General features: G+C 34.8%; 1 protein-coding gene across 2 annotated transcripts in view; it reads left to right on the forward strand.

Moving 5' to 3' along the window:
• Positions 1-19,541, forward strand: part of LOC124369813 (uncharacterized protein C1683.06c-like) — a 71,637-nt gene that overhangs the window by 19,466 nt on the left and 32,630 nt on the right. For both annotated transcript variants that reach the window (XM_046827926.1, XM_046827927.1), the window contains exon 2: positions 18,526-18,757. In XM_046827926.1, the coding sequence (XP_046683882.1) occupies positions 18,526-18,757 (232 nt within the window). The remainder of the gene's footprint in view (positions 1-18,525; positions 18,758-19,541) is intronic.

A 19,541-nucleotide genomic window follows, 5' to 3' on the forward strand; every position in this document is an offset into this window, starting at 1 on the left:
AGGATAACATACTTGAAAGCGTTGAAAAATTACAGGGAGCAAGGACGCCCCATAATTTATTTAGACGAATCTTATATATACTATCGTAGTTGAGTGCTGAAACAGCACGAGTCACTGATTCATGCCCTTTGTGAAATCACCGAGTCAAATAAGAAACACAACTATCAAATGTCGAACCTAACCAATATCAAAGTGATATTGGTAATGAAACAGTATAAATCTAATTCTAACTTAATATGTAAAGATAAAAGTAATATAACATAATTGAAATGACTATCAACATCCTTGAAATTTGAAACAATAAACACCTATCATATTCCCTTACACACTTGAAGATCAACCCCTCTCGCGTTCTCTGATGATAAAAGACATTGGAATCATGCTTTCTCCTAATTTAAACCCTCAAGAACATATTAACTATATTTGTAAGAGAGCTAATTCTGCCCTATACTTCGTCATACGGAACAGCCGCAGCATGTTCTCTATTCATGCTCTACGGATCCTTTACATCCATCTGGTGAGACCCTTACTGGAATATTCTTCACCTGTTTGGAGCCCTTACTTGATTGGACAGATTGATGGACTTGAGAACGTTCAAACCCGTTTCGTCCGTTTTGTTGGTGTGCTGCTAGGCTTCGACTACCGCACTGCTCCAATTCATGATCTGCAACTTCAGTTGAACTTGATGCTACTTCACACAAGACGAATAATCAATGACCTACTGTTCCTGAGGAAGCTGATTAACTCGAACACTGATGCCCCAGATCTACTTGTCAAGCTGGACTTCCGCACTTCTCGACACCTGCGCCACACCCATCTTTTCGCTAGACGTCAGTATTCGACCCAGTACTTGTTCCACAGCACTTTTCCTCGCCTCCAGCTGCTGGCCAACAGCATGCCGGACGATATTGATCTGTTTTGTACAGGTGAGGAGGCCTTCAAAAAGAAGTTGTTGGACTGGAAGGCACTGCATTGAATCTGTATTCGGCAATCAAAACTGTAGTTATTAGTATAAAATATGGCGCATGTTCATTAGTTTTTTCCTAATTCTATTTACTTAACATGATCCTCAATATTTATTATAAATTATTGTTATTTATTATTGTTATTTATTTGTTATCGTTGTTAAAATTTATTACGAATTCTATAGATTCTATTTTGTTACTCTAATACTGTTAATATTTATTACAATTATGTAGATTTTATTTACCTTTACTAGTATAGTTATATTTATTGTAAATCATATAGCTTTATTTATTGTTATTGTTGCATAGTGTTAGCTGTATTGTTCCCTGCATGTTTTAATAATTAGTTTTAAAGTCCAGTTGCATGTTTGGCTTGTCCCTTCTCATACCTTAAGTTTTTTTTTATTTTTTATTAAGTTTTAAATTCCGTTGCATGTTTGGCTTGGACCTTTGTGTGTATAAGTATTAGTCATCTTGAGAAACTTTGTAAAACTGTAACACGTTGTAAATTGGTCTTTTGACCGTTGGAAGTTAAATAAATAAAAAGAATAATTAAACACGCTTAAGTGACAACAAGGCGTTGGAATGGAGGAGTTTAGTTGTTTTTATATCGACATAACTTCTTATATTATTTAATAGATATAACAATGACAAGGTGGAAAAGTATAAAATACATTATTAAACTCAACGAAGAGGAAATTTAAGATGTGGCTCTGTGAAAAGTAAAAGAGAAATAATGTAATCACATAGGTCTAATCTCTATTTCTCCCATATCCAATTAAAAAAAAATAAAATCACATGAGTACTTTTTTCTTTTTCTGAGGTTTCCAGTTAAACATATTTAGTGATTCCGTGTAAGATTGTAGGCCTATATGTATTTTCGTGATAATTTGTATTTCAAAAGCGAAAAGGGGGTTTTGCGTTATTTCAATAATTGTAATAAACTGTATAATACAAATTCCAGATTAGACAAAAAAAATATAAACTAGGTTTAATACATTATAATAACTAAGTGTAACAACATAGATAAATTCAATCTTTCTAAAGCATTAAATGAATTAAAGTTAATAGAATTTCCTATGATAAAGCCATTTGGAATATATTGTTAAGATAATAAAGGTTTTTCTGACATTGGCTATCGTTTAGTAATGTTAAAAAATCAGTAAAAATACGTTTCGAGATCTACAATTTCATTTCTTCCTAGATTTTTGGTAATTAAACGAGAATATAACTACAAATTAGGTTAAAGTGAACAAATTATACAACACCATTGTGACACGCATAGGTCAGGAACCACAACAAACATTTTGAATGCAAACTCCATGCATAACAACTCTTAAACATATATTTAATACAAAACAAACTAGTGATTATTAAAACCGGTTCAAAAAATACAGGCCATTTATATATCTGTTCTGAACGACCTAAACGGGCATTGCCTTTTTACTGGTTCTTTATTATCGATGAACGTTTAAAAACCTTACTATTATTCTGCACTGATTTATTTGAACTGTGTTCTGTTTGATTCTTCAGATTTACTTATTTAGTTTTATTTTTTATTATTGGCAACACAAAGCTGCCTAGTTTCAACAGTTTCATTTGACGGTTGGTTGTCGATTTTTAGGATAGTTATCCACCTAAGGAAGATATCTCTGATCGTAAATTGCGGAGCTTAGTTTAACTGTATTTTGCATCATTACCATTGATTACAATATTCCTGTTACCTTCACAGGCCATTCATCGTAAAAACTAAATTTAACAAAAAAAACTTAATTGTAGAATAATAACTATCCCTAAGCTTTTCCTCTTTCTAGAGAGCACCATTGTTTTTTAATGGGATATAATTTGCTAAACCAATTATTATAACTCATATATCTCTTAATCACATCACTTAAAAATATATAAAGCAGACGAGGACTCCAATGTGACCCCAGTGGCACACCAGAAGTGACTATATAATTAGATATAAAATATTGCAGCAGTTCTTGAGAATGATTAAGGGGATTTGGTCAGGTCCAGCATATCTCCTTGAGCTAAGAAGTGATGTCACTTTCAGTTATATCATTGATAACAAGAGTACTAAATTGCTGCTATATACAGGGGTCATTAACTTGACCATTTAAAGAAGATAAGGTAAAAGTTGCTTCTGCTATCTAACTGTTCCCTCTACATACTTCACTTCTGTTTGACATAAGTACACCGTTATTATTGTTTCTTGGTATTTTTCAAAACTTTCCAGAATTTACTAGATTATTCTTAGCACTTTTTTTGTATTATTATTGATATATTCATCATGCTTCGATTTTACTTATCAATTAATCTGCATCTCAATATTTAAAGTGTTTTAAATTTAGTTCATTATTACTATTAAATCTCAATATTACTAATAAATCGACACTATTCTCTAATTTTCCTATTTCCATAAAGTTTCTTTCAGTTTTATGCCTCTATTAACTCAACGCATAACTCCAGGAGGGTTCATTTCTCGATGGTTTATACCTTCCAGTTGAATCTTTACTGGATACCGTAAAAACGGATATGTCAGTTATATTTGGACAACCCTATGGATGTCTAGGAGCGACACGTCACTAACCGCAAATGTTGAGATATTGGGTTGGAAACTCGGAACGGTAAGACACTCCTGCTGCGGAAGATGACTGTTAGAGTGAGTATGAGTTTAGATATGAGGAAGTGCTGTTCCTGCCCGCTTTACCTGATTAGGCTGGAGCAGAGCTTCTACCAAGGTGACAAGACTCAGATATAACACGCTATAACCCTCCTCATAGGATCTCGACAGGAGAAGACCCAACCACGCAACCTCCAACTTTACCCATCCTGAATATCCTGTCACTCCGGAACCAATCGCAAAGGTCCTTTTAAGAGCAAGTGTAATGCCCTGATGTCATTGTACTGATGTTGCGTATAGTTAAGACCACGTGCCAAAATATATAATTAACACCAAAGCTGTATTATAATTTTACTCATTTAGCAAGGACTCACTACAATGAAAGCCAGCCTTAACTCCTGCAAATTGAAAGAACAAAAACTCAGGAACAAATAATTCATGGAAATGTTTAAACAAAACTTAACATTAGACTTAATTTGCTCAATAAACCCAAAACTACTATGCAACTTTAACTTTATGTTATATTCTAAATAAACTACTCATATTGATATTACGCGGCCCTTACCCTCAAGAACTTTAGCCTAAAATACTTTGAATCAGAATATGTTTATTTCGGTAGTAATAAAATGAAATAAGTCACATACGAAAATAATAACAATCAAATAAGATCGCTTTCCAGCAAAATGAGTTTAACTATTTTTTAGTAAATGTTTTGAGCTGGATAGGTTTTTCAGGTGCCGAGGCAGCGCGTTAGTGCATTTCCTTTTCAGTGTCAATCTATGGATGGGATAGATCATGTTACCCTTGTGGCGGGCATTGTATTGAAGGTTAATGGTATTTTCTGCAGAAATGGGGTTTATTTAAACAAAGTTAAAACCTCATGTACATACTAGGAAGAGTGAGGAGAGATTCAGTTGCTGAAAAAGTGCCTTGAGCACGATAATCAGATCCTGACATAATGCGAACAATTCTCTTTTGGAGTCTAATTACTCCGAAAATTTCACAAGATTAATCCCAGAAACCAATATAATTTATAACCTACTGTACACATAAGAATAGTATATTTTAAAGATGGTTGCTTTACCAACTATAGGCATTAACAATCGAAAAGCTAAAGTAATTGCAGGCAGCTTTGTACATAGGGTATCAATATTTTTAGAACAATTGAGTTTATCAACCAAACCAACAGCAAGACGAGGAGCAACCTTTGTTGAGCTGATTTCATTGTTATTATTTTGCTGTGTATAATTATTTCATTATATATTTCATTAACTATCCAAATTTGAGTTATAGATATGATATGAATGTGTGATGACGGTACATAACATCTAGACTTTGATACTATAGTCCTTATACCTCTGGCATTTTGATATGCATATTTAATATACCATTATTATTCCTACTAGCCATTATATTTCCAAGTGTGAATAAAATATACCATAACTCGCAACTGCCTGTACAGTATTGCTACTATGAACTCTAGAGACAGTTAATACCTATAACATGGTGCCCTGTACACGGACCAGTAAAATAAGGTGCGTTAAAACGTAGGTTGCAATATTGCTGAAAAATAAATGCAATATAGCCTTTTCTAAAGAGTTGGCCACACATTATTTGAACTATAGATTTAAATTTTAAATATTCCCGATCGTCGAACAAGAGATATATGCAATAATTTGCAAATATCTATGGTTTTCTTGATTATGTATTAAATACACATATACTTTTCCATCGGTGGTAGGAATGACTTAACACTAGAATATATTAGTAATAAAAATTATTGTTCAATTTTTTTAAGTGAAGGTCTAATACATAAATTATTTATACGCCGTATCAATTACGACATGGTAACATATATAGCAATTAGCAGATATATAGCAATTTAGTATGTAGATATATGATGAACATTTTAATATTAAAATCACTAATGACTACCTGCTTACATTCGTCTTTGTATATAAATGCTATAGTAGGCTCATAAAACCTTAATCTATAAATGAATTGGCCAATGTCAAATTCATAGGTGTTTCCATTAGACATAGACTACAGTTTACATTATTTGGGCATAATATGAGATATTTAAGATAAAAACTCATTTATTTGTCTCAATATTACACATTTATTAAAAAATCAGCCTGAGAGCCACATACGCAAGACCATTGATCAGAGAAGCCAGAGAAAATGCCAAGGGAGAAATATTGGCGAGTCTGATATAAAAATAGAATAGCTAATTAAAATTTTCACACAGAATATAAAATGAACTTTACCTCTTTGCAATACATCTTCATTTTTTCATCCTCGTTATTATATTCCACACAATATAAAATAATTTACTATAGTCTAATTAATATCAATTAATGAGGGTACTCTAATCGTCCTTCCTGGCGTACAACGCTACTTACTTCCTTACTGATGCTTGTATTGGTAATTTGTAATCCTTACATGGCAGATGAGTAATTATGATGTCAAAAATATGGGAGACGTGTTATTGACAATTTCTTAAAATAATGAATCAACCTTTCAATACATCCTCATTTAACAAAACTAGTCGTCAAAAAATATAAATGATTTTTAGAAGGAGAGAAAATATGAAGTAGGTTAGTTAGTTAGTTGATCATTTTCAATACCAATAGTAAATAATACTTTATTATCCTGAACATTTTAGTATCTTTGACTTCGATATTTGAAAAACGTATGGCGTCCATTCCTTCCAGAAGAAATGTTGAAATTTTTGGGTAATTTGAACAAATTAACAATTTAAAAAAGAAACAGCATCGGTTAAAGGTTACCCATCCGAGGAGAAACCACGCTCGAAGTTTTGCTTGACTTGGTTGGATTGCGATAACCATAGTACTCATTAGACGTACTTGGTTAATTTATTAGATTCGAAAGGAAGCATGAGCATTCTTAGTTCCTAGCACGACAACCTAAGCATGCCTACTCCCATTTCTTTACGAAATCTGAGTAGGAGTTTGGCCAATGAATATGTACTAAGTCTGATTAAATAAGCTACACTTATGATCTCCAATAGTAAATCCTAAAATTTGCGAATTTTTTCTTATATAACCGTGTCCAGTGATGAAAGAAATCGGTTGATACGTATGGAAGACATGCGGTGCTATCCGGGCGACACTGGTTAACAAGTGGACTAGCGACAATGAGACAGAATTAGTAGTGATGAATAAACTACAGTAGTTGCAGGCATACGTATCTTATCCCCCCCACTAGTACAATTAAGGTGCATCAAATTGAATCAATTGAAGCAAAGAAAACTGATTGTGCTCTACCTTATACCATGTTACCTCTACATACGAGATATTCTCTAGCGCCCACTTCTTTTCTTACCGTCAAAACCAACCGTAGTGTACTAAATCAGCTTGCTAAGCCCCCTATAGACCTGGTTGTATAGTTAATAATATTAAGTTGTATATTTAATAAGGGTATTCTCAATGCAAACTGTTTTTCAGATCAACTTTGGTCCTAATACAACAAGAATACCTGTTTTCTAACTACACTAAGTAGTAAAAGTGATAATTTATATAATATAATATTGATATAATAATATAATACAATATATGTAATATTAATAATATAATATTAATAATAATATAGTGATAATATTGTGGCACAATAACGTTAAAATTATGAAGCTAAAATTAACCAAAACACTTAAAACTGATCACAGCTCATTGCTACAAACACGTTTGGATAGTGCATCTTTAGTATGTACATTCAATATTATTTTTTCAGAAATTATTTTATATTACCCAAAACCTGTTTTAACTTTTATCTAAACTGTGAAAAATACCAGTTTAACGTAAGTAAGAGAAGCTTTTTCTTCCGACTTCCAGCTTCACTTTAGGACAGTAGAAGTTTTCGTCTTGACGGGTGTTACACTCAGCAACCTCTCCTCGGTACTGAAGCCTCTCGCCTATATACCGTGGTTCCCCAGTAGGAAGGACCTTGTGGATCAAACATAACGCCATTATCCTGCACACGGCTCCCTTTGGAAACAGGTTAGCAACATTTCTATAAGGGAGATACATGATCATAATGTCTCAAGCCGTAGACAAATCTAACAGCACTGTTTTGCATTTTTTTGATTCTTTCTTTGTACTCTACAGAGATGCTGTTATCTTATGCGATCTAAAAGTATTTAAATACCACCAGTACCAGTGAATGCATGATCTTCAGCCTTGCGGATTCCGGAAGTAGATCTCTAAATCTGCACTGGCCTCTAAGCCTACCTAAAGCTCTCTGAATTGTGCAAGTAACATGGTCATTCAAAGTAAGACCTCTATCCAATACAACTCCAAGAGTCTTAATATTGTCATAGTCTGACAACCTCTCTTCGAGCGTAACCTGCATAAAGGTTTCACTGAGGATCTGCACTAATTCTTGTGGAGCGATATGCAAGACAATGCACTTCCTCACATTGAGTCTGAAACCATTGCTCTACGAGCATATGTGAATATTGAACAGATCAGAGTCGATGGCATCAATTGGCTCATGAAGCAAGCTTGGCTCATATGACAAGTACAATTGGCAATCCTCAGCACACTGAACAGTGTAGAACCAGGAGGATCAAATGTGTACAGGTCAAAAAAATATGTGTCCCAAATAACTGCCTTGTGGAACATTACGCTGTCGTTGAAGCGGCTATGATTTCTTACTCCCCAGTTTTGTGACCTGTACTCGTCCCTTCAGATAAGTTTGAACCAGGCTACAGTCTTATCATCCATAAAATCTCAACTTGGCAATCAGTATCTCGTGGTTAGTAGAATCAAATGCTTGAGAGAAAACAAGAAGCACAACTTAGCTAATTTTTAGTTTTCAAACCAGCATCTTTTGCATCGTAAAGGTCACTGAATAAATTCAATAGTGTTGTTCCTATGCTATATTTTTTCCTGAAGCCAGATTGCAGTTTTGGGAGTATTTGCCTCATCTATGTAGCTTTTTAACTGACGAATAGCGATTTTTCGAGTATTTTTGATATAGCAGGAAGGATAATAGTCGGTCTTAGATGTTGTGTGTTAGTGAGTCTGGATATTTTTGAAAAATGGGATCTCTATGCTATTGGTTCAGGAATGTACCACTCATCAACTATTCAATTATCGGGTGAGTAATTGTTCCAAGTGTATAAGGACTCCAACTCTAACGGCCTTTACAATCTTTATAGAGATTTCATCGCTACCAACGGCTACAGATTTAATTTCATTAATGGCTGATTTTACATCAGCTTCTGTAGCTTATGTTAAAGTAAATTTTTTTACTGTTCCATTATTTTGACTGGTTTAAACAGTTCTCTTTTCTATTTCGTTACCAGATCCCATAATAACAAAATATTTGTTTATCTCACCACTTTCGGCTCTGGAGGAGGACTCGTATTAACTACATTGCATTATTTTCAGGCATGATCCCTTTAGATTGATCAGAAAACGACAATTCATTAAAGAATAACTTTTTCGTGTCCCAAAAAAATCCATTTTAGAGTGTTTCTCATTCTTTTGTATTCGTTCCCATCCTCAATTTGTCTTCTCTTCTAAAATCTACTTCTAAGCTAGATCTTTTCTCTAGTGATTTCAAGTATTTCTTCACTTATCCGGGGCATGCTCGTGAAAGATTCGTTTTATGTAGATTATTATAAATCTTTCAATGTTATCAACAACCTCAATATTGTTTGCAAATTCCCAGTCAACCTTTGCTATTAGTGCAATCGCATTATCTGGGTCAAACTTAGAAAATTCTCTATAACTTACAAGTCTTGGCCTCTCCTTTTCTTTCTTATATATAATACTGCAATACTTCAAGTTGTTTGTCTTTTATTCATATTCCCTGCTGTTTCTTTATACTAGAAACATCAATAACGCCGATTATCTTAATTTCAATTGACTTGATTTATTATATGGTCTATCAAAGTAGCCGAACTGTACGTCACTCTTGTCGGTTCTTTGTATTGTATTGTACTCTTGTAAGAACCAGGGTGAGTAGGATGTTTCGTTGCCCCCTTTATTTGTCAGGTCGATGTTGGTATCTCCAAGCATCATGACCAATTTAACTTAATAGCTACATCCACAAATAAAGAGTGAAACAGAGCCAAAAGACATGTATACCTCACATTAGGTGGTCTGTACACAAAACAAACTCTTTCACCTTAAGTACCACACGAAGATTTTCAACACCAAGGGCTACAGATTCAGAGACAACATACTGCTCAAATGTAATGGCGTCCCTGACGTATGCAGCAACGCCACCTCCTACTCTGCCTAAGTCTGCATGTGATCACTACACAGCATTGTGTACCCTGACTTTTTATAGTTCTCAGAGGGCGTATCACATGAAAGCCATGTTTCGGTAACACAAAACACGTTCAGATTAAAGTCACCCACAAAGGAACACATCTCATCAAAACCTGTGTTGAAAGACCTCATATTCAAATGTCCGACCCGGAGGTGTCTATACCGCCCCCCCCCTCCGCTCAGTCTGCTTCCCGAGAGACATGAGAATACTCCTCGCTGTCTTCAGCAAGGACATCACAAGAACAAAGCAAAGATCAGGGATGTCCTCCTCTTGAGATGTTCGCGAGACACCACTAGACTCCTCCTCAGAACATCGCAAGGCAGCAGACATAATATCTACTATCAGTGTGTCCAAGCTAGACGTCCCTAGGGAAGTGGATACCATCCACTTTTGCTAACTAGGCAATTCGCATCATAAAAGTGTTCATTAATTCTGACTGATTAAAATTAAAATCAAAAAGAGCTTTGTAGCCAATAATCAAGCCTAATTATTATAGTGTTAAAACACAATTTAGGATTTTGGAACTTGGATTTAGCTGTAAAAAATAGGTCTACCATGTCATAATGAGCCTCTTGTTTCCCCTGCCCTCCATTACGTCCTGGACCTCCCCTGTAACCCTTACTTAGGTTGTTTACACCGGAATGAATGAAAACAACAGAAAGCTTAACACCTACATATTCTAACAACATTTTCAATGTCACTAATTTTAGTTCCCGGATAACATGCTAGGTGGGAATCGTCAGTTAACAAGACATCATGAAATTCTGTAGAACGCCCTTCATTAAGATTGTTAGAAGTTGATTTTAAGTTGAGGGAAGGGCTAGGGGGTGACGACTCGCAGGCAGGGAAGCCGCCTGGCCTAGAGCAAGCCCAGGGAGAAGATCTGCGGAAGCTAACCTCTAATTTGATATATGCAGCTGCTGTTGTAGAAGTGTATTAGACTACAAATTTTCGGATTCCATGCATCCAAATCTTCCGTATATTAACGTTATGTTAACTTGAATATAGTTAGTAAAAAATATACTTAGTAATATTAATATTAATTGGTCCATTGGTAGTAGTATAAATTGAATAGGAAATCTCAATAAGTGTCACTAAAAGCTTTCTGTATTTATTTTGATTTATAATTCAACATTTGTGTAATACTCTGTATTGCAATGAAAATTTGTTACTTCTCTCTTTCTATAGAGGAGGGATTTTAAATTATAATAACTTATTCCTTTACTTCAAAACCAAAGTTTTATTCTATGTCAGATTAAAAATTATTTAATTTGATCAACTCTAGAGTAAGACTTATCGATAGAAGATTTATATGATTTTGAGCTTTTTAAAAATAAAATATGTATTCGAGTAAACAAACAGAATCCCTCTCATTTCATATTGTATCTAAACGTGTTAGAAAGCTTAAGCGTATAAGCTTTTTCTTAAACCAGTTTTAAAAAAACTATCGAGTTTATAAAATGCTGATCACTCCTTTTGTAATGTATTAAGGTAAGACTAAGGCAATGATTCAACAGAATAACAGATCTGAAAACGAAGTCTGAAAGATCTCGTAGATTAATGTTTCATGTAAAAAGATTCATGTAAGAATCGTGTAAAGATTCGTGATGAATGTTAAAAAAACACAACTTGCTGTTTATTTCATAGAGTTTTAATCTCAAAAGGATAAATGAGATATATAAATTAAAAACTAGTTTTATATTTAAACGTTTTTAATTATTCAACAATGTTGTTCTTGAAGACGCAAGCAAGTGTCGTCACCGTTACACATATTGGACTTCCAAAACAGTATCCTTTTATAAAAACCTCCTCTGCAATCACAGCAAGGCTATTATTTAAAACAGACAAAGTAGATGTACCGGAAAATGTTCGCTAATTTGTGGTATTGCTGCATATGAATAAATAACAATCGTACAAATTCCATCAAATAAAACAGTTTTTTTAAATATATCATATGATTTCTATCGTTGATGCATATTGTTTGTCACAATCTTATCTTGGTGGGATAAGTAGAAGTGTCTTTTTATATTCTAGTAATTAATTTCACTTGATAGCATATCTCTTAATAATTTATGACATTCAGAATATTACATGATAAAATGAAAATTTGCTATCAATTTGTCGAAATGACACTTATCGAAAAGCAATTGAGTGAATCAAGTAAAGTGAGAACAGAGAAACGTCATAGATCCGAATAGATAAAAAATTGAAAATACATTATTGTTATAGCGTGTGTGTTTTATTTTTTAGGTGTTAACGCGACCTTTATTATTACCCGTTTAAAATTCTCAAAACACACTCAGTTGGGTATTGTGAGTTTACCACCTTATCTCGCGAAAGACATGCACATCTTTTGGTCAACACTCGTCCGCACTAAAATTCATTGAACTGAACCTAATTTTATTCTCCTGAGCATGCATAATAAATAGTTACAGACACATTAAGACTTTACATTCTCATATTATCAGATTTCGGGTAAAGTGACGCTCACGACGGAAATTCGGTACTTGCCCAACTTTTGAAGTAGAGCCAGTCTTGATGCTTGGCTTGGCTGTGCATTCGCTTGTCAGAGGCTTTGAACTCTTCGTTCACTCCTTATAGACCATACAACGTCCTTTGGTCATTTAAATAACATCACTGTGTCACTATCCAACCCATGTCGGATAAAGCCAAAGCCATCATGTCAAACACATCATGCGATTACCGATAGAGTCTTCAGACGGGCGCAATAAGCTTAACGCGCTACAAACTAGGAGTCCACATACACCCCCCCCCCCCAGGTCTAGGCTACTGCAAGTTTGTGGGACTTGAGCTTCAGGCTAAGGTAAACTCTACAGGTTATCTCATTTTTCATCTGATCTTGCATACTTGCCACTGAATTGGAACCAATTTATCATAATTTTGAGTCAGTGTTCTCAGGAAAGCGAAGACCATCCAAGCTTAACGCAGGGACAATTAGACTTTTCTTTTCTTACAATGAAAACCCTCCCAATCTGCAAAGTACCTGGACTACCTTGAAACTGAACAATGATGTTAAAATCGAGTATGATAATTCTCTAAAATATTAAACCAGTTTTACTGTCTACCGTCATACTGTCACTACTAGATTAGTTCGCTTCCACTCACGACAACGTGGGCAACCAACTCATTCCCAGAAAAACAAGTGCTTTCAAATTTCCCAAAGTTAATTTACTACGATACAAAACACATAACTACGATAAAGATGGATGAGAATCACAAAATCATTAATAGAGGTCCAAATGTTGAAATAAAAAAAAAAACCTTTTAATCACAGGCAATCGTTTTGCATTTAATCTGTGCAGAGATTTTTGGCCACTTCCCCTTCTAGTTTCGACCGCTTTTTTTGTGCACAAGAGCGAAAAAATGCAAACGAACAAACTAATATAGCTGTGAATTTCCAATTTATTTTAATCAAGAAAACATATTAATCAATGTCTACCACTGTAAACCGTGAGCACAAAGTAAACGAAGGGTTTCTCTAACATGGACTTGCAAATCGAATAGAATGTCAACCAGAACGTGTAGAAAGAGTGAGAACTTATCGCAATGATAACAATCTTTGCGATGGCACAAGTTTGTTATACCGTAAGGGATTTTTACCATATACAGCTATCCCTTATCAGTTCATCAGGTTAAATTTTAGAATCCTACTCTAATAAACATTGAATTGGAGATTATTGATTGAAAACTATGGAGCAAGTTGATCCAAGGTACTTCATACAATCCCTGGAAGAGTTTTCAAACAGCGTGAGTGTATTTAGATGTTCAAGTAAGAATGATCAATGAAATGAATAATTTGTTTAAATATACGTGCTAACTATATATCACTGCTTAGTGAACTAACAAAGATTTTTCAACTCTATATATTTATTTTTAGTATATCACTTCTAATCTTTAAATGTAATTTAAATCTGAACAGTATGTGATTATAAATATTTATATAAACTGTTTCTGCCAATTTTTATCGTTAAAACGGAAAGTTACATCTGTAAATAACCTTACTACAATAGCAATTCTGATAATTGTTTACTTACAAGCAGTGTGATAAGGTAAAGTGGACAAGTATTAATTGTGATCCCACTAACAAGCGCTTATCACATTATGTCTTGTGATAGACTGTTCAGCTTTGCTTATTACTCAGAATGCTAAATGCTATTTTGGATATCTTTTTATATGAGCAGTAAACTTATTGCGGGACTTAAGGGATTTATTTTTCGAGAGATATGAATACATCAAGGGCACTAACGAGGGTCTTGAATATCTAGTGAATATATAGTTAATTGCTTCCTTCAAGAGTAGATTTTTATTGGGACATTTAAATTAACGTTTCCAGAATAAAAAACGCAAATTAGGTTTGTGAATCTGGGACTAATGTCACAATGTTTATACTGTCCTCAACTCTGTAAGGGTGGTATGCAGAGATACAAAACTTCCTAAATTTAACAGTTTTTAAAACCTTGAAAATGAATTTATGGTTTCAGAGCTGTGTGAAAGACCTTACCTACGGTCCCAGATATAAAGAATCCAGTTAAGGTTATTGAAAATATCAGTTTATAAACACAAACTGCTCTGAATTCAAAATTTTGTTATTTCTCGGAAAGCTAGTAAGTCTTTATAATAAACCATAACTTTGTTTTTTTTTTTTTTAATGGAAATTGGAATTGATCTTTAATAGCTTTGATAAAACATAATTTTCTATCAAACTACGAAAATTGTTTATCTAGAAGAGTCATTTACAATTTTGCAAAGTTTTGGATCTATTCACGCCTTAAGCTTTATCAAACCGTATATTTCTTATCATACGGTACATTTCTTCACATAACCATAAACATTTTACTGTTTGCAGCTGAGCTTAAATATATTATTATATTTTCAAATGAAATTAGAAAGAATTAAAAATACTTAGTAAATGTCATTAATCCTACAGTTAAGTTAAACAATTTAAATTATCAGATTCTAAAAGAGTGTTAGCTCCGAATGTTCCTGTAATAGTCCACTGTTGCATGCGTATGACTTTACATTTGGGATTTTGAATTTTCTGTTTGCATCCATGAACCATAATCCAATGCGGAAAGGTGTTCAGAGGTTACAGTATGCAAAAAACAGAGACTTACTGTCTGGAATGTTGGTGACAACATAGTCGATTATCGTCGTGGCGGTCACTCGGTATGATTTCATAAACCAATTTAGATTAAGATAATGTAAGATGTCACGCGATCATTGGGTGAGAGATCTGCTAAATCCCTCACATGTCAAAATCATCAATTATATCAAACGTCATACATAAGGCAATTTAGAAAATCTGTACACTGTTCACAAAAGCAGTGGTCACATCAATATGGAGATTTGTACGGATATCTCACCGCAATATTTAGGCATGAATTTGTTACATGCAGCTATAGCGTCAGATTCTGTAGTATTATTTATTTTAAAAAGTTTGATTTTCGTTTAACTGTCACCTCTTCCCCTTATTTTGTAAGAAATATTTTGTCAAATCAAAATTTTCAATTAAAGGATGGTCCAGTTTTGGGCTTAAAATACACATCAGCAACTTCACAGGTGCCTTAGGGGGCAGCAACAGGACGATCATGGGAGATGTGACGATCACGTAAATTTGCAAGTAGTGATCGTGGAACTCCATCTCAGGACACGGAGAACCCGGTTTCATCAATGCCAGACCTCCGACAATCACCCCAGTCTGTATCTGCTTGCTTCGCTCTGACAACTCGTAGTTACTGTATGAAGAACCTACGGCTAATCCCATATAATTTTGAACACTCTGATGTTAAGCCGGGCAGGTAGTTACTCATTAATATATTCACGAGGGAGATCCCTACATCGGTAGTCTGCAATTATAAACAAGCTTGTAACTACTACTTTTATGTACGCCGATGATTTGGCCCTTCAGATCTCTTGTTGTAACCATAATCTAGTCAATAGTCTTTCCGATGAATGTAATTTAGTCATTGAAGATTGGACTTCAGCTAACATACTTTGTTTGAATAGAGATAAAACTCAAAATCTGAATTTTAGTTTAAGTAACTGTCAAAATGTGCAAAAATGTAAAGTTTTTAGGTGTTATTGTCCAGTCTAATTTAAAATGGAATGCTCATGTTGATTTTTTGTGTAGTAAAGTTTCTAAAGGTATTTTTATGCTTAGGAGGTTAAAACTTATTGTGAATCTACAAGTATTATTATTAGTTTATTTTTCTCATATTCAGAGCCACTTGTCTTATGCTACAGTTGTGTGGGGAAATGATAGTCACGCCAACAAGTTATTGATTTTACAAAAGAGGGCAATAAGGGTTATATGTAACGTTCGTGTGAAAACACATTGTAAACCTTTATTTAGAAAATTAAGAATACTTACTGTACCTTCTTTATTTATACTGCAGTGTTTAATGTATGTAAAAATGTATTCCCATAGTCTGCTTACAAATAGTCATGTTCATGAGCATAACACAAGATACAATAGCCATTTCAGAATTAGTCAATGTAATTTCCAAAGAACAATCAATAGCCCTTTTGAAATAGGAATCAAGTTGTTTAATTTTACTACCTGAGCGCTTGAAAAGTTTATCTGTTTCATGTTTTAAAAGAGAGATTAAATCCTTTTTATTAGATATTAGTATTTACTCTGTAAATGAATTCATTGATCACTGTAAGCCCTTAAAATAGTCTGAATTAATGTACATGAATATCTTACTTAAGTAAAAGCTTTGCAATGTATTGTATTGTGACGATGTCATACATTTCTGTATAATGTGTTGTGGCAATAATAAAGCATTTTGATTTTGATTTTTTTTTATTTTCTGAATATACATGATGGCGGTACTGGAGGGTAGCAAGAACGAATTTGCTCGCCGGTTGCCAGGTGATCAGCCTTTAGTGTACATTGATCGTTGGTCGTGATTGATCGTATCCTCAGTGTACATAATACCAACCAGCCGAGTGGCAAGCCGCTATCAGAGTGACAGAACCGGTTAATTCCCACACAAGTTGCAAGTCCCGCGTTTTCATGGGTGTTATTTTACTTTTTATGATGAAGGCTTTGTGAGTGACAGAGGTTTGGGATACATTCCAGTAATTTGAGGTACCATATTTGTTATTTCTTCTTGTTATGAGATTGTTTTGCTTGTATGTTACTGTAAAAGAACAGGTGTATTTTTTAGTTGAAAGTATTTTCCTTTGAACCATCCGATTCCGCGCACTCACAAGCTTTCACTTGAAGTCTCAAGAATAGATATCAACCTCAAATAGTTCCATAGTAATATTTAAACAGCTCAGTGATGTCTATAGAGTATAATGATACTTTCTGCCTACAGTGAAATCTGCAGTATCGATGTTCGCCCTCGCACTTCGCTGACTCTTGGGTGACCACATCTAAGAATATGAAAGTATTTAAATTAAAATTCTTATTCATTTAAGTAAAACAATCTAACCATCTTGGGACAATTTGCTAAATTTGCTATAAATCAATTTGCTAAATGATAATATGACAAATTTTGGTTTATTTTATTGAGTGCCTCAAGTAATGATCTAATTGTGTTTTACTGACATTGCCAACTCTTTTGTTGAGGATTTAGTGCCACAGTCACCTCTCAATGTCTACGAAGTTTCCGATTATCTCCAAAAGCACGATTGCCTCAGTATGCCAAACGTGCCAAACTATACTAGCGCGTGCTTTTCGTTATTCAAGCACGAATGGTTAGTGTTGCGTCTACCTGGTGCAGGGGTTGTTGCCGCTTCAAACTAGTAGATCGTCATCATAGATACCGACACAAGGCTGATGATCTTCACTATACCACGAGTGTCAGCCAGAACATTCTATCACGTATGTTTCGTTTTCAGCGCGACATGGATGGTGTTGAGTTTAGCTGGTGTAGGGGTTGTTACCGCTTGAAACCAGCAGATCGTCATCATAGATTCCGACCCAGGGCTGATGATCTTCACTATGCCACGAGTGTCAGCCAAAACATTCTATCACGTATGTTTCGTTTACAGCACGACATGGATGGTGTTGAGTTTAGCTGGTGTAGGGGTCGGTGCCGCTTCAAACCAGCAGATCGTCATCTAGATACCGACCCAGGGCTGATGATCTTCACTATGCCACGAGTGTCAGCCAGAACATTCTATCACGTATGTTTCGTTTACAGCACGACATGGATGGTGTTGAGTTTAGCTGGTGTAGGGGTCGGTGCCGCTTCAAACCAGCAGATCGTCATCTAGATACCGACCCAGGGCTGATGATCTTCACTATGCCACGAGTGTCAGCCAGAACATTCTATCACGTATGTTTCGTTTACAGCACGACATGGATGGTGTTGAGTTTAGCTGGTGTAGGGGTCGGTGCCGCTTCAAACCAGCAGATCGTCATCTAGATACCGACCCAGGGCTGATGATCTTCACTATGCCACGAGTGTCAGCCAGAACATTCTATCACGTATGTTTCGTTTTCAGCGCGACATGGATGGTGTTGAGTTTAGCTGGTGTAGGGGTTGTTACCGCTTGAAACCAGCAGATCGTCATCATAGATTCCGACCCAGGGCTGATGATCTTCACTATGCCACGAGTGTCAGCCAGAACATTCTATCACGTATGTTTCGTTTACAGCACGACATGGATGGTGTTGAGTTTAGCTGGTGTAGGGGTCGGTGCCGCTTCAAACCAGCAGACCGTCATTATAGATACCGACCCAGGGATTGATGACGCTGTGGCTATCTTCACTGCCCTCGGCGACCCTAATATCAAGGTCATGGCCATCACCTGCGCCCGGGGTAACGCCGATGTTCATCAGGTTGTCGTAAACACTCTGAAGCTGCTCAGTGTATCTATGAATACGAATGTAAGTTTTTTCTTTATTAGAGCTTAATATTTTGTACCGATGAAACTGACAGCTGTCTGTTTATGTACGACTATCAACCTATTTAAATTTTAATCGTATTGGTGTGCACAAAATATCAACAACTTCACATAGAATGTAATAATTCTTATTTTATGAATTGTTATAATACTGAAACACAGGATAAATGGCAGTGACTTGGAACCTTGCAATTTAGGTAGATGGTGCACGAAAATTGTAAGAGTGTCCATAAATTATTATATCAAACTACACCACTTATTTTTCAGGTCAACACAATTAATAAAAGTAATTTAAATAATAGTCATATCTGCTTAGTTTACCATATATCTGAATATTTGTGATTTTAGGTGGGAAATAGTATATCACCGAAATAGAATGAATTATAAATATAAAGTTCAAACTTTGCAAAATTATTAGTCCAATTAAAGGCTGTTTTGCAGGTAAGTTTAAGAAAATATCATATCCGGTTTCAAAATGGCGGCCTTATTAACTTTTTAACTGTAATAACTCACAAACCTGATATTTTCCTAAAAGTGTTTGAGTATAGTCAAATTTAGGGTATTTTTAGATTTTTATACAAATTTTACTTCACCACGTAAAATAATAACGGACTACTAAAGATTTTACTGAACGCCGCCATACCTCACTAAAGATACACTAATCGAGTTAATAACGTTGTTTAACTGCTGCTTCATAATCAGCTGATTGTTGTATTTAACAGATGAGATCACTAGCTTATTTAGTGAGAAATTTGCTTTGATTCACT

The sequence above is a fragment of the Homalodisca vitripennis genome, chromosome X (assembly GCF_021130785.1).
Source record: "Homalodisca vitripennis isolate AUS2020 chromosome X, UT_GWSS_2.1, whole genome shotgun sequence".
Lineage (NCBI taxonomy): Eukaryota > Metazoa > Arthropoda > Insecta > Hemiptera > Cicadellidae > Homalodisca > Homalodisca vitripennis.